The 26,056-nt window shown below is 41.0% G+C and overlaps 1 protein-coding gene across 1 annotated transcript in view; it reads left to right on the forward strand.

The window, feature by feature from the left end:
• Positions 1-2,525: 2,525 nt before the first annotated feature.
• The window catches only part of pparab (peroxisome proliferator-activated receptor alpha b), a 34,748-nt gene continuing 11,217 nt past the window's right edge, over positions 2,526-26,056 (forward strand). Inside the window, exons 1-4 of the mRNA XM_080027629.1 lie at positions 2,526-2,673; positions 15,958-16,206; positions 18,854-19,017; positions 21,720-21,858. Coding sequence (XP_079883755.1) covers positions 15,999-16,206; positions 18,854-19,017; positions 21,720-21,858 — 511 coding nt within the window. The 5' untranslated portion in view covers positions 2,526-2,673; positions 15,958-15,998. The remainder of the gene's footprint in view (positions 2,674-15,957; positions 16,207-18,853; positions 19,018-21,719; positions 21,859-26,056) is intronic.

The raw sequence follows: 26,056 nt of genomic DNA on the forward strand, positions 1-26,056 counted from the left end.
ACGGAATGGGGAAACAACCTAGAGAGCAGAGAGATGCAATCGGCGAGCGAGGTTGCACACTCAGCATCTGGCGTGAGCATGGGACAACAGAGCTACTTCATCAATGGGCAGTTTTTTTTTTCTTTCTTGCAACAGTTTGACTGGAAAAGCCTTTTACAAAATTGGCCTGGTATCAGTTTTTGGAGAGCAATGTTTTCTCCAGCTGCCTTGAAAAGTGCATAGGTTTTTTTTCTGTGCACAATTAAAGCTGGGGTATATGATTTCTGATCGGTCTGAAGTTAACATGAGCTGTACACTTTGACTAATCAGAGCGAAGCTCCGATTCTCTGTTCTTATTGGCTGTTGGGACTGTCCATTCACTTTGGCACGACTTTGTTGGTGTAGAGTGTGTCAGGGGGGGACCATAGGGGAGGGACCAAAGAGAACAAGTGGAGCGGTTGAGGTATTTGAATTCGAATCTCTATCCAACTGCCATTTTCTCCCCAAATCCTCCACCCCAGCTTTAAGGGGATCATGCAGTGGTCAACATCCCATATAGCTTAGCAGATTTCAGATCATTGTTTGATCAACACAATCTTGTCAGACTCTGTTCTCAGTACTGTAGTTTTCACATGAGCAAAATATGCCAAACGTGTGTGTTCAACCACCTGCATGTTTGACATTTACAGAATGATATAGGAGCACAGTTTGACACCAGAAAGCTGTTTTCCCATTCCTCTTTGAGAGCAGTTGAAAGGGAACATTGTTCTGTGCTCACTTTAAATCTTAGTTTAAGTTTTACAAGGCAGACATTGTGACATCACAACTTGTTGGAAGCCAGTCTTCGTTCAAAATGCAACCGACTTAAGTGTGATGCAGAAACTTCCTTCAGTGCACAGCTACTGAAAATGAAAGTGATGGAAGAGATATCTAGCATCCAGCATATTTGAAACAAACGTTGTGTGCACATTTTCATGACTTGTTGTATTTTTCAATAAGATGAAATGAATCAATGTATTAAAATGTTCTTATACTTATTAGAACTGTTCATTTTCATTGTACGACTACAACAAAAAATTGGCTATTTTTATAGGAACAAAACCACCTTCCCTTAATTTAGTAGGAAACGGATTATTGAGGCAGTTTTTATGTCTGTCCTTGATTACGGTGATGTGGTGTACCGGCATGCATCACATTCATGTCTTAAACTCCTGGACTCTGTTTTTCACTCTGCTTTAAGGTTCATCACAGGAGATGCTTATGACACACACCACTGTCTTTTATATGAAAAGATTGGGTGGGCCTCCCTTAAAGAGAGACGTGATGCACATTGGCACATTTTTATTTACAAAGCCTTGACCGGGAAGCTTCCTCGTTATTTAACAGAAATGCTGCAAATTTCAGATGGGCTTTATCAGACCCGCTCCACTGACATGCTTATGCTTTATGTCCCACAAGCCCGGTCTGAGCAGGGAAAGACAGCTTTTAGCTTCAGTGCCCCTGACTCCTGGAACAACTTACAGCAACAAATTAAACTAAATACCTTCATTTACAAACTATCTTAAATCTGCCAAACTCTACCTGTAACTGTTTTAATTAGGCTATATTGTACTTTCACCCATTTCATTTTAATTGCTGCCACTCTTCACCACTGTGTAAATGTTTCAATTGTTTTTCTCTTCACCTGTTGTTGTGTATTTGATGTATTTGCATTGAATATTGTTTATTTATTGTTGTTTTTCCTTTGAATTTGTTTGAACTCGACGTCATTGTTAATGAGGGTCACCCCTCAATTGGTCTCTCGAGGATAAATAAAAGTTAAATGAAAATTAAAAATGTGGGCACAGCTATGTCAGACAAAAAAATTATCATTCAATAAAAAGCATTTATATATTTCCAAAGCCATGTGCGAAGGGGATCTTCTGATACAACTGCTTAAAGCCTATCAAGAACCTTACTTGGAATTAGATTTAACTCTGCTGTAGACTCATTTTCCAAAACTGCCCATATTTAGTGTTTTAGTCACACGTCGCCTACTTTTTACATATTAACTTGATGTTTGATGTAAGTGCTATGCCATTCAAGCACCATGAATGGAATCGGATTGGATTATATGAGAGCAGACAAAAAAAAGATTCCTCCTGTCTTGCTCTCTGACAGTTTCTGGGTGCACAGTTTGACCAGCTTGTAGGCCTATGTATTCAGTTCAGCTTCACTCAATCCGACTATCATTTATACACTGTGTCTGTGCAGTCAGTGGTCGTTGTGGTTTCTTTATTTAGTTGTTTTAGCTGTTACCTTTTGCACTGCAGGAAAGCATATAGAGCATATTTTAGAGGATGCGTCTTCATCTGCCGTCACCGTGGTTAGGGGGCGTCCGTCTCAAGGGAAAAACCGCTGCACTCTTTCTATTCGCTGAAACCATAGGTGTGTCAGGGGGGTGTGCGCCTTCTCCCAGCCAGCTGTCAGTCATGAGGTCACTTCCGGCGGGTGTGCGATAGCTCTGCTTTGTATGGACATGGTGGGGGATTTTTGACAGCGGCAGCGCTGTTGGGAAACAAACAAGGACGTGGTTCGGGTCGGGTACTATTATCCCCCTCCTCGCTCCTCTCTCGATCTCGCACAGACCGATTCTCAACCCCAGCGAGATTTCTCGAGGATATGGCGGCTTCGGATTGGGCTGTCTATCGTAAGGTAAATAGCTTCATTATTTTGCTTTTTATCCCAGAAGTGCACCCTCCTGCAGCACGCTTGCAGTGCCTCTGTTAGGGAATTTTGTTTAGTGCAGCCCCAAATAGAGGGCATGTTTTACACTTTTAGAAATAGTCCAGATTGTAGCCCAAAAACCTGCACATGCAACATGGGCACATTGATACATTGTTTCCACTATTATGGAACTATTGTTGTTGTTAGTGGTGACAGGCTAATCTATTTTCCGCTTGCACGCCTGCGCGGCTAAAGTGGCGCTTGCTCATCAATAGGCAACATATAGGCTACATTGGTAAGCTATGCACTCAAAACAAAGGCTATTTATTGTCTTGTTGGAACGCCGTATTAGGGTAGCCTAAATAGCAGCCTATGAAGAAACTGTAGATTGTTTATTAGAGTTTGAGGCTGATCAGAATGTTTGACTGACATTATGTCAAAAGGTTGATGCTGCTGTGTGATTATGAAAACAGTAAACATCGAGACTTTATGAAATATACTTTTTTCAGCCTAATCTGAAGCATAGACTGTATATACATATTTTGAAGAACTGGAGACATGATAGGGCTACTCTAATTGCTAGAGACACCTGCATACCACCTGCATAGTGGCCTGTTGAGTGTCAACAAAGTGCATGAAGGGGCTTCATATTAAACATTGAGTTTCAGCTTCTTGTACCGAGCCTTTGCTCTAGTTTGTATGTTTTTTTTTATCAAGGATGTGTTTGGACATTGTTCCCTTTTTATTACATAGTAAACAGAAGACACGTGACAGGAAATGAGGGGACATGGAGACAGGGAATGACATGCATAAAAGGTTTCTCAGCTGGATTCCAACCAGAGAGTAGTTCTGATTACATGGCCGCTGTCGTAGACCAATAGACTTCCAATATAGTATTAGATTATTGCCTGGAAACCATATATTGTACTGCTTGGCTTCAGTATACCGGTGTTTCTATGACTTTGAAATCGTTTTTTTATTACCTTGTAGAATTTCATGAACTCACAATGTCAATTGAAGCACTTTAATGCATGAGTGCATACTGTTCTATGTGTTAAGATGCACTCTGACAAGTGTGTTTTTATGATGCAGTGGCTTGGAGCCCAGACAAATCTCCGATACAATGAACACTATAGAGTTTATCTTATCTTATCTTTACGTTTGCGGCGCACAAGCTCAATTGTGAAGTGCTGAAGTGAATGGCGAATGGGTGAGTCAACTGCCATCTGTCTCAGTGACTCCTTGTTTAATTGTGTGTGAACTCTCATAGCTAACAGCAGTGTTTCACAATAGCTTGGTTACATATAAGTCATGAATTAACATTTATCAAATATTTACCTTTATGTGTTAACCCTGCTATGATCACTGACTGGAAATCAGAGCTTACACAACTCGCTGTATACCTTTTACAATGGAATTAATTTATGCCGGCAGAAACATATTCTCATACTTTGAATGGTGAAAAAGCTCAAAAGGAGCTGCTGGTTGTTTTAGATTAAATAGCCTAAAGCTACAAAACGTTGCTTTAATTTGAAGATGATATGACTGATGCCACATTAAGTCCTGAGACCTGACTGATATGTTGTGGTTGAAGGTTTGTTCATGTTTTATTTGTGTCTGGTTGTAAGAGATTACATTTCCAGTTACGATCGCAAAGTTGCATCTGGAGTTCTAGCTCTTTGCGTCAAGTGGGACTTTTGACGTTGATCTGGAAAACTATGCCTTATTCTACAGTCCAGTTGTATTTCCTAAGCCTTAAAGCTAGTCTCCATATCAACGTGTCATTTCCCTTGGGATCAAAGGTCTTCTCTGAACAATTTTTACACACCTTATCATTCTCCATTGATAATTGTGTGATGTTTGATGCGGCCTCTAAGTGACATTGTCTTTTTATTTGTTTTGACGGAGTAAAGAAAATGCATTCGCCCCTTAGACTGAAGAATAAATGATCTCATAGGCTAAAGGGCTAAAGATATGCCAAGAGATACCATCCAAATCTGCTTAAAACCCTGGTGAATACCAATTGGAGGGGGTTTACTGCACCCAGGCAATCAGATAGTGTCCAATTAATTCAACAAAAATCCTTGAGTAAATACTTCACATTCATCAGATTTCACCGGACATTCTGTGGAACAGGAAGATCTCACTTACTTTTTTCTGCAGAACATTTTACATATTGCAGTAGCAAGCAAGTGGGCATGTTTTTGTTTTGTTTCTCATATGAAGGTGTGGTAAGCTAATTCCTCTTGAAGCTTATTCATTGTAATCAGAGGGACACACTGCATTTCAGATACTCTTATCTCTCATGCACAATGCAGGAAAAAAAATTCTAGAAACGATCTCTGTGAACGTTGCCCCTGCCCAGACAAGTGTTTGTCTTTCTTTGAGTTGGCCTAAAGGGAACTTGCCATATTGTTGTTTTTTTCCCTAACTAGCCTCGGCCTGGCTCTGGAGTTGCAAACTGAATTTTTTTTTCAGGAACTTGAGACCTGTAATCAGCTTCTGCATGGCTGCATTCACAGCCTGGAGTGACTGTCTTTCAAACGCAGAAACAAGAAAAATAGAAAGACAGACTTTTCTCCTCTCTGCTACCGAAACAGGACTTTCAGGTTATGTTCTCTCAACTGCTATGTCTTGAGGGTTTATAATTTGTCTCTGTCATGTCTCCATAAAGAGACGTATTGTATGTTTAGCATAACCCAGCTCCATTGACCTAGTTTAGAGAAATGGGAACAATGTTAGCATTGGCCATAGTTTGAAGAGAATGTGTAAAGCAAGTCAGTGTCTTAGATCGAAACATTCAGCTTTTGTTTTGTGTGCTTTTAAAATTGTTAAAGGGAAATTTGATTCTCTGAAACCCCTCCTAGGTTCATTGGTTTTACTGCCATGTTATCCACTCATCAGGTTGAAGTCGCCTCACCTGTGTTTATCACCTGTGAAAGCAACCCCAAAGAAATATGCATCTGTAAGAACTGGGTCTTGTGCTGGACGGGACTGTAGGGCTGTCCCTAACACAGAATTGACCAGTTGAATCGGATATGCCTTCTTTCAACACGAACATTTCTAGATCACTGAAAAACACCACTGATGGTGGAGAACTTCTTTACTACCACATCACTATGCAGAGCTGAGGGAAATCAATATATTGTGCACAAACATGTGAATCCGCTTCGATTTTTTGCTTTTGCCATTTCCAGTTTATTTGCTGCTCACTAAAGAAGACACTTACATGCTCATAATGTTCTTCTATTGTGTCTTTGGTGTTTGACGTTACACATTATCCCTTCTGGCGTAGCATGAGTTCATCAGTGTTTTGCTTTTATCCTCTTTTATCTTAATGCACACTGACTGACAAAAAAAAGAACAAAAAAAAATGTCAGCTTGGTTAGGATAATTTACGTTGACTGTGTGAGTTCCGACTGATGATTCAAATGAGCGACTCTCAGGGGGCAGCCCTACTGTAGGCCTTGGTATGCTTGAAACATACTAACTAGTTTGTAGCAAGAGTCTACAAACCAAATTTAAAGGAAAACATGTGTTTTGCTGTAGCAGATGGCTACACTTAAAGGCGGTCTGAAATGCATGCCATTGGTTCACTTCTAGCCAGTCTCTCCAGAAATTCACAGTTTGAACTCATTTGAACTTGGCAAAATTTCAGACATTGAAAAGGTGTAGAGGGAGCACTTTTAGACATTTCGACACCTCCTCATTCACGGAACGGAGTACACTGAATATGCACAGCAGGGATCCAGGGCTCAGGCAAAATAAAGTTCAACTTGGCTCAACTTGTACCACATCCAGCAAATTTTTAAATTGAATGAATCCTCATAGGTTATTTTGTACCAGAAATTGTAGTCATTGGAGTCATTGAGATGGAAGATAAAATCATTGTCACTGTGAAAGCTTTCCAAAATTGCAAAATCCCTCCTCATATCATAAGAAGATGATCAGTGGTCTGGCATCTGAAATGCTGCTTCAAACTCGTGAATGTTTTATTCAAACTGGACCTGCTGTAATGAATGTCACCCTGTCCCTGGTACCTGTGGTAACAGACCCACACTAACGCAGTTTTTTTTATTTTAGGCAGTGCTATTTTCAGTCCAGCAGTTGTTTGAAGTCACTTCTATGGTCTGTTTGTCTTGCAACTTCTGTCCTTCATGGCCCAGCTTTGACCTTGAGCCCGGTCTCTTCCCCCTTTGAGCCTTCATTATGGTAAAGTCCTTCAGGGTGAGAAGGATTGAGGCCCCTCCAGGCAGACTTACAATAAGCAGCTCTGGACTGGAGATTGTCCGCACTAATGATTGGGGAGGGATACTATAAGGTAGGTGAGCTCAATTTGCATCTTCAAAGGTGAAATTGACAGGTCTCTCCAAGAAACTTGTTTCTTTCACCACGAGCTGTTCTGCTTATGTGAGAGTCACGTCTCTTCAGTCCTTTCTGTCACCCTATGTTTCTTTTATTGAGGTGATCCTCATCCACGTGACCTGTAGAAATCCTCATCAATGAGCCAACCCTGGTCTTATCTACTCACCTACTCTAATTCAATTAGCCACTCTCTTTCAGCTCCTCTCATCAGCTAAGGCAGACATCTCTCCATTGGTTTAAACCTCATTTTACTTTGATTTGTCGTAGAACAACGTGGAAGCCCTCATCTGCTTTTATGTGATGTCAGAGGTCTTTGACACTAGCATGGTAATCGGTTAGTAACGTGACAGATGACCATAAATGTTGAAACAGGGCAAAGATTGTTTTGGAAAAAGATCACTATTGTTTGCTCTTTATGGATTTATGAGAAGCAACATAGCCATACTACTGAGTGTCAGCTGTGTCGCTTACATGGGTGATGGTTATATTTTATGAGGTGATTGTGGACTTTGTGTAAATGAATTAATAGGCCCCTTTGATTACGAACATCCTTTACAAGATTTGCCCATTGCAGCCTCTGTTTACTTGGTGCTTGTGTAGGAAGTCAAAAGAACACTTTGGGGTTTTGTCATACTCCTTGATCCCACTACAGAGGCAAATTGGTGTCGCTCTGTCACTAGGCCTGTGTGCAGCATGCCTCCCCACAAAACACGTAGGCTGGTTTGGCAGCCAGAAAGGGGGTAACTCAGGACTCCAGTGTCATGCTGGAAAATGTAACAAGATACACACAGCTGTCTGAGCCCAGAGAAATGCTTGCAGCTTGATGGTGTGCTCATCGCAGTTTGGGTGATTTCTGCACTCACCGCTGTGTTGTTTTTCCAGTTATGCATAAACTCCCTTAAAACTGTTTTTAGAATGTTATTTTACACACTTCAAAAATGGCATTTGTTAAAGATGAGGGTAGAGTGAGAGTAGGTTGGTGACTGCCCTTAATAAAGTGGAATGTGATATTTCCATTGTTGACTCATCTTCATATTATTGTTTATGTTCAATTGTTTACACTATCAAAAGTCAGAAAACAGTGAGAAACAGTCCATTAATTTACTAAAATGCAAAAGATCTGCATTAAGAATTTCAATACACCCTTTAGCACGTGCAATTTCCCCCTAAGTCAACGCCACAGCATGTGAACTGTTACCTTTCTTGGCAGCGCTGCACTCAAGGTGGACAGTCAAAGCTCACATGGCTCCAGACCTATTATTTACTATCTATGCTCCAGACAGAGAGCTTTGTCCTGGTGTCCCTGTGTTGCCGCGGGACTTGAGTAGGCTATTGCATTATTGGCAAAGCCTCAGTGGACAGAACAACTGGTCGAGCAGTACAAACTCGTTTGAACATTTCATTCTCTTCGGCACAAGCAATGACATGACATCTACATTGTGCTAAACACGTCACGTGCAATGTTTTTATTTCTGGTGGGGAATGTGCACCAGACCGCTTCCTAAATATGAGCTTGGCCTAGTGTTGTGTAGAGCCAGTGTGTAAATAACATTCAAATTTAACTATGAGTTTTGGAGAAGGGGCCATATCTACATGTGTTGCATTTCGTAATCAGCAGAAAATGGTAAATATTGCATCCTCTATATTTGGTCACTATAATTATAGAGTTCTGCCATGCAGCACAGTTGCTATCAGTACATGGGTGGTGTAATCCAATGGGAGGAACATTGAATAAACACCATAAACCCAGCAGAGTGGTGGCATGATCATAAAGAAGTGTAGATGAAGGTGACTCGTAAAAGTCTATAAGGAAGTCATGAAGGAACTTTTTTGGTGTTGTTGGCCCAGTGTAATACATGCAAGTACTGCTTGCTGTCTTGTTGTCCCAGTCCGACATCTGTCAAGTGATAAAAGCAGCTGGAAAAGATTGCGGCAGTTTCCCCACTCTGAAATTTACAGTCTGGATGTACTTCAGGGAGGTTTTGTAACGGTTGCCTGCTTGATCCTTGTGACTGATTTGGAAATGAGCACAAAGTGGCAGCCAGGAGCCAGCATTTGGCACCGGAATGATGTGTTAAGGACATTGTTTTTTTTTTGCGATTGGTTATTGAGCAGCCAGGAATAGTATAGCCTGGAACACACATCCAGTGTCTACTGCTCGTGACTTTTCGGAGGTTAAATGTGTGGCCGCTGTAGTGTGTTAACAAGGTCGCCCAAAAAAAAGTCAGACGCGCAGTACACGCTGGGTGTGTGTCCTAGGGATTACACAATGGTGTAGCTAGTTAAGCTGTGGCTATGTTACAGGTATAGGTGACACAGTAGATGTGTCTTCATTTCTCCATGTTAACTGATGATGACACACTGGACTCCGACCACTTGCTAAAATCCACTATCTTTCCTTCCATTTCTTATGTTCCTAAGAGCCAAAAATATGATAAACATATATGAAATCTAGAACTTGTTTCAAATGAACCAGAGGCAAAACTCATCAGATATGAAAAAGTCCATTTGTCATTTAAATGTTGGCGTTTCCACAAAAATTGCAACGAAATGTATTGATTGCTTTCACTTTTTTTCTTTGCACAGAGGATGTCACCATAAGATTTGTGGTTGTTTTGGCTCCACAACTTAAACACGTATGCAGGCACACTTTCCACAACGTAATGATTTGCTATAAAAAGCCAGTGTGAAGTGTCAGGTCACCATAGCCCTTTTGAGGTAACATGATACACTGTCGCATTGCACCTCCTTTTGAATTTTATGGTCATATTGCATCGTCTCTGTCTCATGAGCGCGTGTGTTTGTTTCATTTAATTATTGTTTGGACACTGAACGTGCTGTCAATGCCAAAGGTCAGTGGGCTTTTATTATGCCAACTGCCAAAGCAAGAGCTCGTTATTGAGCAACATGTGTCCTCATAAATATCTTGAGTCCTGTTCATTTGGAAAAATAGAATAATTAATAAAAACTTTTTGAGTGGAAACAAATGTACGCCCATGGAGCTAAAAAATGTAAATAAGAAAACTTGGTGGTTTAGGGATTACCAGGAATCATGGATCAGCTTTTAACAAGCTGTTCTAAGACGATAAACTAGTTAGACTTAGGAAGGTATGGTCCTCCCTAGTTTCTGAAAAGTTACAATATGGATCTCTGCTTTCATCTTGCTAAAACGAGAAGCTAAGACTAAATCAAAAGGCACTGTTGACTTCCAAATAATTGTATGTGTCTTATTTTGCAATATAGCCAGACATCAAAGGTCTAAAGGACCACACCAGGGGCCTTTCTATGTTTTTGAAAGATCCGGGACTTAGCCCAGGCCGGTCACGTTGATGCGCGCGGCAGTTTTTTATATGCTTTTTTAACCCAAATAAACAATTGTTGCAGGTCCCAGGGGGTTGGGACTCTACAGCAGATAACGTTATAATTCTCTGTTAACAAACATAAATGAGTCAGTACACTTCTGCAGCCGGTCTCATTCCCTGTTGACATGAGAATCATGTATTAACATAAATATTAACTGTTATTCTTTTAATTTCATATCATATCTTCATATTATTGTCATAAACTTTCATGTACAAAGCGGTCATGTAGACTACAGACGAAAAACATAGATATAGTAGCAGGCTTAATGCCTCTGGTACCATCACACTAATACAGTCACTAACGTTAGCTAGCTAGAGCATTCTAGCCGCAGACAAAATACAAGTACATTTACCATAAGTAAGGTTTTCAAAACGTTTACAGACATTTGAATTACTGACATATAATAAAGACATTGTGAAATCTAGGGCTTGTGCTCACTACTCACCTGTTGTAAACACTGAGAGACTGGCTGGCTGCTGAAGTGTACTTACGCACTTGTTGCTCTAGTCTAGTCTGTTCTGGTGCGGTAAATGAGGGGCGTTCAAGGACCGTCGGAAATTCGATTTATTTTTTATTTATTTTTTTAAATTAGATTCGGGGCTAATCAAATTAGATCCGGGGCTTTAGCCCCGAATAAAACAGCCTAGCGACGCCACTGGACCACACAACTGATTTCGCATGACTTAACCCATCAAGGAATTATGGATAGTTATATTTATGTATTTGAAACTCTTTCTAAGCCAACATGGATTAAAAAAAGTTCTGTAAATCCGCAAAAAAAATGTATTTTAACATCTACACTTTTATGACATGGGATCAAACTCTGCTTATCTTGTTCACTTGATTCTCTGCTAATGATTTTATGATACCATTGAATGCTCTCATGTATCTGCTTATTATCAAAAGCTGTTACCAAGGACAACAAATTCACTTTGAACTTTAAATAGTTATACTTCACAGGGAACCATTTTGCAAACCATGCTACTGTGTTGTAGAAAAACATTGAATGTATTTTTGGACCGTTCCAAACAGCCATTGTTTCCATTGATAATATGAAAACTAACAACCCTTGAGTTGTGTGATCCATCCCATCATGTTGACATTTTATTTGGTCAAAATGACATTGCCGTTGTGGGTTGATGTGGTGCTGAAGTTTCAAATGAATCCGTTCTTAGACTGCATGATGGAATAAGCAACTTAGTTCGCTAATATATTTGTACATTGTATGAAAATAAATGGACACCAGTGGATGTCTGGACATGCATCCAACATTATAAACCTTTAGAGTATGCATTTGAAAATGTAAAAAATATAAACATGATTCATTCATTATAGTTTGAACCCAAAATACCAGACACAATTAGCTTTGTTCTGTACATTGAACTGTCATTGAGCCTGAATTGGCAAGGTTAGTCACATGATAGCTGGATGATTTAACTGTGATAGCTGTCATGTGGCTCATCTGTAATGGACCACAGCCAAAGTCCAATGTCAATCACTGCCCCGGCTTGTACTTTGGTCAATCTCCATAACGATAAGAGGGCGCCGGCCAGCGTATCAGTCCTGGGTGATAAGGGTTCACTCTAGTGATTACACTGCGGGCACGGTCCAGACTGAGCTTATGGAGTCAAGTGTTCAAACAAATAGACAGGCGGAGCTGCTAGGACAGCCCCATCAGCCCATATCCCCACTCCAAGACCACCGTTAAGCCCCCGGGGGCCCTTCTTCTTACAGGCCTGTCACCACTCAGACCACAGGATGGCTGGATTAAACATTAACCTGTGCCCCGCTCTCTTTCACACCCACACACACAAACGCACATGCACAAACACACACACACACACACACACACACACACACACACACACACACACTGATTGACCATACAATATCTTGGAGAGAGCTGGATGTCATGTTGTGAGAGACCAAAGTGGCATGGAAGACTCTTAAGTTTTTTGGATGAGGAAGGTAGGGTCGTACTGTTTTGTTTATTGGGTTTTCATATTCTATCAAACTATGATCACCAACAGTTGTAAAAACATGTTATGGATAGGTGGCAATACAGGTTTTAACACAACAGACTGGCTGTACATGAGCAATTTATCTTCTTCATTTGTTTTTCTTATTGCCAAGATGTGTTTACCTGTACCTGAAGGACTACAATGTTTCTCTAACACCTTGGCGAGACAAGTCTGCTGCCAGCTTTGCGTGATTGACGTTAGTTGAACTCATTCTTGATTGATGCTAGATAGCTCAGTGATGGAGGCCGTGTGAATTCGGTAACCAGCTGAAACATGCGTTGATGTGTGTGCATGTAGAGATGCCACAAGATCAGATGACATAATATCCTTTCAAGTGCACTACCTCTTGAGTGATGGATATCACTGTTGAGAATGCAGAAAATTTCAGACAGCTAGGTTAACTTACTAATGTCCTTCCTTGTTGGGGACGTATGAGGCTGTCTCCATGCCTGGGTCACATTCAGAGCATGTGTATCTATGAGCCTATAGCTTACCAACAGCTTCATGGCCTGTCCGTCTAATGTGGGTCTTGACTGCGATGGATGAGCGTTCCATGGGGGGTTGGGTGAATATGCTAAGCAACTGTGCAGAAATCCATCGGATTGTATGGATTATTTATGCTCCGCTCATACATCCGGCCCTGTGGTCACTGGCACAGACTTGCTAATACACTTGTATGTAATGGGATTTTATCGATTTTTAATGGTGGATTGAATTCCAGCGATGGTAGGTGGAAGCTGCCTTCACATGCCTGCATGCCCGCGCTCTGATTTCAAAGCTTGATCCCCATGCCTGCGTTGCCATGGCATCGTCATGGCGACCTTAGCGGCTCTTAGTTAGTGGCCTTTTGTCTGTTAACTACCCCACCTCCTCCCCTTTAGGAGCCTTACCCCAACCTTAACCCAAACAAACTCATATGACCTTGCTCATCCTCTCAATGTTCACAGTGCCGTCAGTAGGCGCGGTTGAGTGAGCACATGAGAGGTCTTGACCTAAAGGACAAAAGCTTTCTGTTACCGTAGGAACCGGTGTTCTCTCTCTCTCTCTCTCTCTCTTTGCCTCGTTTGCTCACTCTGTCGACCACATTGCTGATAAAGACCATGTAATGTAGCTTAACTGACATTCCTCTCCGCCCTCTGTGTGTCTCTCTCCGTCTCAATCCACAAGATTGCTGCAGCACTGTCTGCAGCTAAGCGGCTCTGTGTGTTTACATTCTCATGTTGTATGTTGCTGGCAACAGGAGGTTAGCTTGGTCCACCGCTTCATTGCTTCTGGTTGGAGGTCATGAGTTCAGAGAAGGACTTGTTGCTGTGTATATTATTTAATTAGAAAGTCATGCATGCAGTGGGTTTGTGTTGACAAAGCCTTGATGTATGGCCCACTTTAGATGTCAGTGAATACACAAAAACAATGTTTAAAAAAAGCTTTTTTATTGCCTACAAGCCCAAATGTATCTAATTCTACTACTAGATTATGACTCACCCATGTTAATGGAGGGATATCTGAATGGACAGCACGGATGTTAGTCAAGCTGTTGCTAAGGAGATTCTTTTTCCCCCCTGAAGCGGTATAATAATGAGACGGTGCCGAGTGAAGTGAGTATATGAGACAGGATGTCCTCTACAGGAGGACCTGAGGGTCAGGAGCTAGAGCTGAATGCTAACGAGGGTTGCTTTATCCTAGTAGAACTAACACTGCCTTCATTCAGAATTACAGGCATATTGTAGAGTGAGTAGCTGAAGCAGGCCACTCACAAACCAGGCTTCTTTTCATGTATAGTGGTGTTTTTAAATGGGAGGGAATCTTCACGGGTATTTACTATTCGATTACTTGGGGTTGTGATTCATGATTATAGAATGTAGTTAATTGCATCCAGATTTCTTTTTCCTTAGCTTCTGTACCATACACTAAACCTGTAAACTCAAGTAGATATTTGTTTCGCTGAAGAAATATGGCATGTTTTACGACTTGCTGTGCTCTTTCCCAACGGCTCCAGTCCTAAACCGTTTATATTCATAGTCATGCATTTGCAAGTAAACAAGGTGGTACCATTACATTTCCACTGTTTTCAAAATGAATTGGTGTGTATATCCAAAATTGCTTACCCGCATGTGCAAGAATGTGCACTTCAAGATAACATCAAGTTCCCCATCTTAATACATTTGCAGTAACTGAAGTCAAGTCAATTTTATTTATACGCTTTAATGGAATACCTTTTGTTTTTCATTATATCTCATATATATCTCATTATATCTCATATTTCATAAAAAGCCTCACAGGGAGCTCTGGGAGCGTTTTGACTTTGCAGCCAGTTTACCTTCTCAAACAACCCTCATTACATTACACAGTATGAGGCTATATTGGGCCCGTGTAAAGATGTGGAATGGTCGAGAACAACCAGCAGCTGCTGTCTTGTAGCCGTACTGCCCTCCCCTCACCCCCATCGCCCACCTCCCTCTCATTTGATGTTCTTAGCGGGGTCTGACGGACAGGGGCTTACTGAAGATTGACCTAGTTTACATATCGGACTAATGAGGTTCTGATATGCATAGTTGCATTCCATAAGCTTAGCCGCCAAGACGAGCCCCCTTCTCAGTACACTGACATGTGTTTCTCAAAGCTCCTCCAAGTTCCTACTGTACAATTCAGCAACATCTCACCCGTCTAGTGCGCAAGCCGGTCTGTCATGACTGTTCTAGCGTATACCCCAGACCCAACAGAGCACTGTTGTGTCATAAGATACCCCATGTTCTTCATTCCCTTACAACCCGCTGACCCACTATAGAAATGTCAGCACTTCTCATTAGGCCTAAAAGTATTAGCCAGTGCTGCATTGGATCGTGTGCACTGAGAGATAATGCATTGTCACTCTGTGGTGTGGATGTTGATAATTATGATATCAGTTGTCAGTTATTCTAGCTGCATGGCTTTTTGGATGGCAATGTTGGTCAGTAGGTCAAGTTGATGTTAGCATGTATAGCTCAGTGGAAATGAGCTAAACTCTAAACTGTTTTTTTCTGTTTTGGAAGATAGTCCCCTCAATGTTATTTTCTCTGTAATCATGTTTACCGCAAAATAAATTCTGCTTTGCCCATAAAAAAATGTAAGATGGCCACCCAAAGATACATAATTGGCACATGTGGCAACTGGATAAAGGAAATCTAGGAAGCAAAATATTGAGATATTAGGTTGTTTGTAGGTCGCCATTTTTAAAAATCCAAGATGGCCGTCAAATTGGCTTACTGGAAAATGGAATCACTAATTTTCAGATTTTTTAATTGTTTTAAGTTTTCCAAAATGTAATACTTTTCCTAATCCCAGACTAAATGACCAAAAATCCAACTAAATGACTCGATGAAGCTTACTATAAGCACAGAGCAGTGCTGTATCTACGCCTCACAGATCTGCTACAGTAGCATAACATGCATGTAAACTGTCTTCCTATATCAGTCTGTTTGGGTTTTCGGATCACATTGCATTGACCTCTCTGTGTTTTTTTCCCCCTCCTGTTTTCCATCTCCAGTCTGATGTTTGAGAGTGCCGGCGGCCCGCTCCTCCACCGCTATGGTCGACATGGAGACCCACTACCACCCCCCCTCCCCGCTGGAGGACTCGGTGCTGGGCAGCCCCCTCTGCCACGATGATCACTTCATGGGCAGCATGGAGGAGCTCCAGGACATCTCCCAGTCCATGGACAACGATGCCCTCAGCCCCTTCGATGTCCCTGAATACCAGTCGTCCAGCAACGGCTCAGACGGCTCCACCCTTCTAGGTGAATTCTCATTTGCAGCGAATTGAAAATTATTATTAATAATACGGTGGAATGACAAATGACATGGCTTTGCTGCCATTTTTGTTTTGTTTTTATCTGTGAACGGTGCAAGGAAATAAACATTAGCTAATTGATTACTTGTTATTTCACAGTTTCAAAGTGTCCCAGATGGTGTTTTCTCCTTGCTGTTGTTGTTGTTGTTCCTGGCTTAAGCTCCTTAATTCCTCATTTGCTCCACCAAACATACACTTTGGCAAATGACCTATTGCCTTAAAGGTGGAGTCAGCAATTGTGGAAAAGACTTGTTGTCAAACTTACTTTTTGTCAAAACCTGTTTGTACTGTGTGTGATGGCGCAGAAAGAGAAATCCGGTGTTTTAATACAGCCTATAGGCTCTATAAACGGGCATGTTGTGAGCTATGGTGGGCCCCTTTGTTTACATGCACTTTCGACAACAAGCCAAGCCTTCTCAAGAATCACTGACTCCACATTTAACCTCAAACAAAGCTGTGCTACAATCTTTTTTGATTGTCCTTTTTTACTCATATTCGTCTTCATCGATATTTCCTCACCTCTGACTTACTGGGTGAATTTTCCTACCCATATTTCCTGCCAGTTCCGTCTGCATTTTCCACTTATTTCTTGCCCATTTCCATTTTATATTCCGTTCTCCCTTGTTTAACCTCGCTGTGCTACTTCAGCCCCATTCCTCGCCCCAATACATTGAGGAATGTGCACATTCCTGAGCCACCATACACCACCTCTTAGGAAACAAGCTGTGTTTTCCACCTTTTATGTTGTGAAACATAAATTTATGCTACGACCCAATTATGCAACCAACCAAAAAGCCGTGAATAGTCCCTAAAGATAAACATGTAAGGGGAGAATTGAAAAGCGTGAGTGAGACAGAATGACAGCAAAGAGAGAAGAGAGAGAGAGGGAGGTATGGAAAGAGAGAAGGCATTCCGGATACATTTTGATGATGTCATGGAAATGTCAGTGAGAGTCAGAGCGTGTTTAGGATTCACGGATGTTTAGAAGTGTGGAACAGTGAGAGGCAAGAGCAGAGGAAACACTGACATGCTTTTCTGTTCCACAGTCAGTTGAATCATGTGCACTGGCTCCAGGCAAACAGCAACATAGCACCAGGTCCGCTGCCAAAATGCCTCTTATCCCCCATGCTGGCATCTCTCTCAAACCAACTCATGTGGCTTGACTTAGTGCCACTGTTTTGTACCATTTCATCTCTACTATTTGTGTACCAAGCAGGTTCTACCAACCGTGTTCCCTTCACAAGGTAGAAATAGAAAACTGTTGGCAACCTATGGTGCAGTAATGACAAATGGGAATCTCGGCGCACACTTTTTGACAACCTCTTTTTTTAAACGCTTTGTTGTGAGTCAGTCAATAAGTGACAGATTTAGTTAGTCAAAGAATTAAAACATTTTGAGAGACAAGTTACAGTTACAGTTTACTTTCTCACCTTCGCACTCCTGGCCAATCACTACGTGAAACAATTGTGAAGGGTTGCAAAGCTTGTAAAAGGCCCTTGGTGAAATGCTGCTATTCGAAGGGTGTGGGGAAAGGGTATTTGAAGCTCCCTGCATATAGTCTTTCAAAATGTTAGAGTTGCGAGCAATTTCTGTGCTCAAAAAAAGCAGTTCTACCAGTTTTCCATAAATAACGCAAATACACTCTTTACACAAGTGTGCATATTCTGTTAACTCATGATCATGAGAATGGGTCGATGGCACCAATGATCAATACTAACTTATTGACATACAGATCAGATGGATTGCAGCCTGTGTGTACGTTGAGCCTGTTTGATGTGTGACCTCAGGGAGATTGAGAATGAGATTCATTTTATGTTTTATTGCCCAGTTTATGATGATTTGAGGGAGGTATTGTTTACTACGATGTCTTCCATTTATGCTGATTTCTTTTGGTTCGACGACTATGAAAAACTTGAGTTGTGTTTTAAAAAGGGAACCTTTTATGTTGCAACCTTTCTCTGTAAAGCCTGGGAGAGAAGAAGAAGTATGTTGTTCAGAGACCCAGCTGTACAATATTCTGTATTTTGATTGTAATGTAGTATGTGATGGTGTCCTATAAACCCATGAGGGTTGGGCACTTTGAGTGCAGGACACAAAAACCAAAATAAAAATAAAATGAAATGAAAAATGTACGTGTGCGCCCATTTTCAAATAAGGTATGATGCTGTGTGTGGGGCCAAAAGAGCCATTGTCTTGCCTGAATGTGCGGTTGTCCGCATCATTGTGAGACCTAACCAGTTGAGAAAGTCAGTGCCGAGGTGCTCTTTAGCAAGGTGCTTTTTCCAATGAGTCTACCTGGAGCAAGCAGAAGAAAATAAGGATTAGTTTATATATTTCTTGGCAGAAATGGCAAAAATCTGCTTTTTATAAAAGCATATTGCAAATAATGTGGTGCTCCATGGAGTTCTTCTTGCAGTAGGACAACTGTATATGGGTATTTTCATGGTATTTGTTTGCAATAAGAAAAATGTCACCAGACTTTAATTTGCACCGGTCACAGTTGTTGCCTTAACATGTGTGAATGACGTAGTCTGGGGAAATAGTGTGATGAATGGTTTAATACATTTAATTGTGTGTGTGTATGTGTTCTGCAGATGCCCTGACGCCAGCATCCAGCCCTTCGTCAGTGGTTTATGGAATGGCAGTGGGCCAGGAGGAGCTCTCATCTTCCTCCTCATCGCTCAGCCTGGAATGTCGAGTTTGTGCCGACCGCGCCTCGGGCTACCACTATGGAGTTCATGCCTGCGAGGGCTGCAAGGTGAGACTTAATTACTACCATGATGTATGGAGTTCAACAAGCAGCTCAAGAATTGACCAGTGTAAGGATTGATGGCTAACTAGGTGGATCTCGTTACCGCTCATGATGTTGTTGAAGGACATTATTGCGTGGATTGAATCTGCGGCCAAGCTGTCACACATGCTTCGCCCTAATATGGCCTTACTTATCTCTCCCTAAGCTGTGTTTTACTTATTGATCCGTTCTCTCTCTCTGTCAATATCTCTGTCAATATCCATCGATGGCGTCATCCCAAAGTCACCCGCACTCAAGCACGGACAAGCCAAGCATCACAAACAACCTTGTGACTACACATTAATCAATTTACCAAACAATAAATGATAGTTGAACGGAAAACACTGAGGAAAGAAGGATACGCTCTGCCAGAACTCCTAGGACAGTGTGTCTTGTGACTGACTATAACCAGGCTCTGCCTTCACACTCGGTCGCTTAATAATCCTTCAGTTAATTGTTTACCAGTGGTGTTGTTGAACAACCCTTGGCTTTTTAAAAATCACCTCAGGGCAAAGATAGTGTTACTTCAGATGTGTGTCTTTTTGAGCCTTTATTTAGTTTTTTTCTATATACTGTATTAGTTTTTATTTTATGTCAGTCACTGTAGGGGAAAAACCTTACAGGAAAACAGCCTCTATAGCTTTAAACACTGTTCCACCCCTCCACACTGTACATCTAGTGGGTGCACAAGTCAGAAAGTGATACATGAACTCAGTAACCCTGTCATGCTGTAACATAAACATTGACATTGTAGCTGCAGCTCACTGAAGTTTAGGTTCTTAGATGTAGTAGAATGATTTTGGCAATAGCAGAAATACTGTATGTGTGTGATTGTGCGTCCATGTTTTAATACATAAGTATCTATGCTGGACAAAGGCTTTGTCGGTCCACAGAGCAGAGTCAAAGCTATGTAACTTATGCAGGGCAAAGTCACAAGGCTGTAAACCAACAGGTTATCACAAAAGTCAAGGTAAATGTATTTAGCTTATACATCTACCTTTTTAAGAGGTGGCCATTAAAAGTTCATCTACCACAAGTAACATGGAGTGTCAAAGGTGGTGAAATGCTAAAGCCCTACTTGCAACACTAGCTGAACCAGTTGCAGTTGTTTCTTGCCATATTGGGTCACATTTTCAAAGGATATTTCAAATTTGGAACAGTCATGCAGTTGCCTGCTAAATTCAACAGTTGCAATCACAGTTAGTGGTAGGCTATGTGTCCTAAATTCTAGGTCAAAATCCTAAGGTAGCCTTCTTTATATGCTAGGAATTTTCAGATGCCACTGTTGTTTCCTTTCCAGCCCTCAGCATTCCATAATCTGCCGTGTGCCTGTAAATATTGATATTGTAGCATTTGGGTGGTTGTCTGTGAAACCTGAAGATGAAAAATTTCACATGACCGTGTTATGACCGCCTGTACCTACCAGGTGTTTGGGTTTGACCGCAGAGTGAGTGCGAAGGATGATAATTAAAAGGTGATATTTACAGAAACTTGGCACCAACTTTTATTCTTAAAACTTGATTATTCCTTTGAGCACATAAACTAATAATCACTTAATAAGCAACAATCCGGTTAAAGAAAAAAACCTACAACCATATTGTTGGTATTGCATATAAAACATTAAACTAAAAGTCCCAGATTATCTACTTCATCTGGACTTCAAGCCACTGAGAAAAAGCTATTTCTCATGTGATTTCATGACTATTTTTCTTATTTTGGAAGATAAAATGTAAATATTCTCGCAAAAAACATGCATAGGTACAGACACTGACACTCATATTCCCCCTCTCATATGCGCGTCCCTTTCCGTCCTGTTATTATGTCAGGGAACAGTAATAGGACCAGGCCGACCTCTGCAATGTCACTTGAACTTCACTGATCCTTTACTACCATGGATATAAACAGCGTCGGCATGAAGCCTGTTTGGCCTTCACTCCAGGCTTCATGTCAGTCTGGTCTGATGTGTGTTTGTGTGTGTGTGTGTGTGTGTGTGTGTGTGTGTGTGCATTTGAGGTTGTAAGGTTAGCGCTTGAGGGTCATTTAAGGTAAAGGCACATGTGCTGACATGGCTGTAGCATGCCTGTGTAATCTTGTGTTGTCATATTGTGTCAGCAGCTGTGTGTATTTTGGCACATGAAGTCACAGTTTGTGATAAATTTGCAATTTTCTGCTAAGTGTGGCTAAATATGCTTTTAAGCAATTCCCCTGTCCCCGCTTCTACCCTCCAGCCAACCATAAATATGCCACTTGGTCCATTAGTTCCTCGCCAAAGTTAAAATGTTTCTTTTTTTGTGAAGGTTGTGTAAGCGAGGACACACTGATGGGGAAATGATGTATCTGATAGTGTCAGGCACCGTTCATATGGGAATACATAACTGTTGTAATGGTCTTTTCTTCGTAAAGAGTAAAGAGTTCAATCTTTTTTTTTTCCGGATCCTAAAATTGCTTTCCTAATAGCAGACTTTATTAATAATTTAGTTTTCTCTTTTACATTTCAGGTATTGCATAATGTGTATTTCTTTTCGGAATACTTACCCTATTTTCTTACAAATGTTTTCATCTCATTCATACAGATTAAAATACAGCAATGACATTTTCCCTTCACGTCAGCAGTATTCACAATGTAGCTTCTTTTTTTTCAAACATCTTTTTGCTTGTTGTTCCTCCAGGGTTTTTTCCGGCGGACCATCCGTCTGAAGCTGGAGTACGACAAGTGTGAGCGCCGCTGCAAGATCCAAAAGAAGAACCGCAACAAGTGCCAATACTGCCGCTTCCAGAAGTGCCTGTCAGTGGGCATGTCCCACAACGGTGAGTCCTACAGAGAGGAATGCAGCCCTCGGCGCAAAAAACAACAAAATCACTTTTTGTGAAAATCTGTGAAAATCTGACTCCACCTTTAAGTCCAGCACACACAGACACAAACACACACACACACACACACATGCACAAACATGCATTGTTCTTGTTACCTGTAAACACACACTACCTAACAGAGTGTCATTCTGCAGATTCCAATAACAGGTTGAACGGGCACATAAACACATCATTAGAACAAATAAGTCCTCTCACACCACAGTTTGGTATTAAGTTGCTTGTTATGGTAAGTCACCAACTACATACTTATCCAGGCTATCAAGCAGCAAATACATTTTTTTCCATTTAAGCATTTGAACAAAGCATATTTCACTTTATTCAGCAGAAAAAAAAGAAATGTGAAGCTTTGATCTCCAACTCATTCATGCTCTGTTCATGGTCCAACTGTGTCCGTGCATGCTGCATGCCTTCACAATGCTGGAGTGAGTGGTATTGAATTTCACTGGTTAGACCCATAGATAGTATATAATAGGGTTAGACCCAGTGAACTCTAGCAGCAGCTATGTGAACCAGAGGAAGTCACATGACCAAGTGAGTCTATGCACCTTATGTGATTTCCAATGCACAAGACCCAATGGCGCACACTAACAGTCGCACTGAAAGTTCTGAAAAATGTCAACATTCCAAATGTCATTTGTATTTATTCTATTGCTACAAGATACCCTTGACTGTAAGCAGTCCTTTCTAGTCCTACAGATTGCATTTTTCTTTCATTGTCTAATATGTTAAAGGTGCTGTAAGCGGAATGGTTCTTTTAGCTAACTTCCTGTCAGTTACTGCAGTTAGCAGTCCCCTCGCTCGTCCCTACGTCACCACATTAATGCACTGCGGTATTCAAGCAGCGAGTTATCTAGCGTCATCTCAGATCCATAAGTGTGATAAAACATGATAAAAACCATTAAAACAGACATTAGGAAGGATTTTTACCTGCTCCGCCATTGTAGGCGCATAAACATTCACCCATCGGTTGCTCTGGCGTGCACCGGCGGTGAGACTATGAATGAGACGGTGTCGGATTGTAGCGTTCTCTCTTGTGATTGGATAAAAGTTTCGGGATCCTCCAATGAGTTTATTTGCTGATTAAATGCAGAGCAGCTGACTGAGAGATCGGCTTTATGAAACGTGCACATTATGTAAGTGATCACTGTATGAATAAAGAGCGATTTAACACTTATGTTAACATAAATAAATCGCTTACTTCACCTTTAAGGAAAAGTCATAGTTTTGTGCAAAAAAATAGCAAGTGAAAATATTAAAATAAGTTGTGGATTTTATCATAGCATTTTTCTTTTAAAATTAAAACTTAACTTTCATAATCACTTTTTCGTTTTATGTTTACAAATCTAGCACAAGCTTTGACAGTCTTTTGCCTAATCAGCCAATCAGTGTTGGTGTCTGTCTAAGAAAAACAACTGACTGCACAGCCAACATCCCAAAGGCAATAATGTCTTACAGTGGAGGAAATAAGTATTTGATCCCTCACCGATTTTGTGAGTTTGCCCACTTACAAAGAAATGAGCGGTTTATTTTAACAGTGATAGACAGAATATCAAAAAGAAAATCCAAAAAATCACATTAAAAAAAGATATAAATTATTTTGCATTTCATTGAGTGAAAAAAGTATTTGATCCCCTACCAATTATAAATTGTTCTGGCTCCCACAGATTAGTCCTCGTGCTTTAAAAAAGTATTCCTAATCTCAACTAGTTTCCTCTATAAAACACACATGTCTCAACTTGTTATCTGTATAAAAGACACCTGTCCACAGAGTCAATAAATCAAACTCTAACATCTCCATCATGGGCAAGACCAAAGAGCTGTCTAAGGACATCAGGGACAAGATTTTAGACCTGCACAAGGCCGGAATAGAGTATAAGACTTTGAAAATGAAAGAAACACAAAATTACCATCAATCTTCCTCGGTCTGGGGCTCCATGCAAGATCTCACCTTGTGGGGTATCAATGATCATGAGAAAGGTGAGGGATCAGCCCAGATCTACACGGGAGGAGCCTGTTTATGATCCCAAGGCAGCTGGGACCACAGTCACCAAGAAAACCATCGGTAACACACTATGCGGGAATGGCTTGAAATCCTGTAGTGCCAGTAAGGTAGAAGGGACATGTACAGAACCGTCTGAAGTTTGCCAATGAGCACCTTAACGACTCAGAGAATGCTTGGGAGAAGGTGATGTGGTCAGATTAAAACAAAATCAAGTTATTTGGTATTATAGTGACTCGCCATGCTTAGAGGAAGAGGAATTCTGACTATGACCCCAAGAACACCATCCCCACAGTCAAGCATGGAGGTTGAAGCATTATGCTTTGGGGGTGTTTCTCTGCTAAGGGGACAGGTGGACATCACTGCATCGAGGGAAATATGGATGGGGCCATATACCATGAAATACTAGTTGACAACCTCTTTCTCTCAGTCAGGTCTGTAAAATTGGGTCGTGGATGGGTCTTCCAGCATGTCAATGACCCTAAAAATACAGCAAAGGCAACACAGGAGTGGCTCAAGAAGAAGCACATTAAGGTCATGGAGTGGACTAGCCAGTCTCTGGACCTTAATCCAAAATATATGTGGAGGGAACTGAAGCTCAAGCGACAGCCTCGAAACCTTAAAGATTAGGAGAGGATCTGCAAAGAGGAGTGGTCCAAATGTCCTCTTGAGATGTGTGCAAACCTGGTCATCAACTACAAGACACGTCTGACCTCTGTACTTGCCAACACGGGTTTCTCCACCAAGTAGTAAGCAATGTTTTGATAGGGGATCAAATACTAATTTCACTCAATGAAATGCAAAATTATTTCTATCTTTTTTTTATGTGATTTTCTGGATTTTCTTTTTGATATTCTGTCTATCACTGTTAAAATAAACCTAGCTTTAAAATTATAGACCGTCCATTTCATTGTAAGTGGGCAAACTTACAAAATCAGTGAGGGATCAAATACTTATTTCCTCCACTGTACATTGGATGTTGACCTCATTGCTTCTTATCTTTTACCAGTATATTGAGGTTTAAGCATGAGTTTCAGAGGAATATTGTTTTTTTCTGTGCAAACTTCCAACACGTCATGCTGACCCGTGGTCAAGGTCAATGTCCTGATTGTGTGTGTGTGTCTGTGTGTCTGTGCGTGTGTGTGTCTGTGCGTGCGTGCGTGTTTGTCTTGTTTATTCTGCTGTGCAGTGTATTTTTAGTGGAAGGTCATTGCAATCGGTGGGATTACACATGCATTATAGACAAACATACATTACAGATATTCCATACAAGTGTCAGTGAACTTTTGAGTGAAGAGGCTGGAATCAGTGTCTTTGTTCCCATGGGCTCATTGATTGAAGAGGCTTGACATAGCCCAGAGATTCAAAATATCTCTCAATGCATCAGCAGTAGTAGAATTTCTGTCGGCTGCATTTTCTCTATATTTGTATCGAGTGTCATTGGCCTATATGTAACCGTAGAGCTGGAGGAAGGAGATTTGAGACCGGTGCAACCTGATATTCTGAGGTCTGGTGGTCTATAGGAGCATGGCGCTGCTAATTTTGGAGATTTATCCATCCATTTGTATCGGCCGGCAATTGATTTAAATTGTTTAAAACATAAGATACTTGGCATTCTTTAATAAAATGGTTCAACTGTAAATGGAAAGTTGATGAGGGGCAATCAATTAATACATTTGGACATTTTATGCCTTTATTCTTAGGCAGACAGATAAGAGGTGACACTTTTTTTTATTTAATATCATTTTGTTTTGTTTATTCAAAATCAACTTATTCCGGGGGACATTTTTTTAAAAGCCATCACCATGGGTAAAAACACTCAATACGTCCTCTTGTTAATTCCACCACATTTCCCTTGGGTGAAGTTTTTCACACTTAACTTTTCTTTATGAAGAATTACATGTTAACAACATCCCTTTCGTTCTGTCGCAGCAGCAGCAGCGTTGTTTTCATTATCATCACACGACAAACAATAATTGAGCGTGATTGAAAATGTTTGAATCGAGCAATTAAATAATACAACGTGATCTCTCATGATCTGACCAGATGAAAACATGATTTGATGAGATGACAGTCACAACCTCCCAGTACCAGACACAGACTCATCCCATCACACCGCTTCTTAAGAAATGG

This window comes from Ammodytes marinus (genome assembly GCF_949987685.1).
Source record: "Ammodytes marinus genome assembly, chromosome: 5".
Taxonomy (NCBI): Eukaryota; Metazoa; Chordata; class Actinopteri; order Uranoscopiformes; family Ammodytidae; genus Ammodytes; species Ammodytes marinus.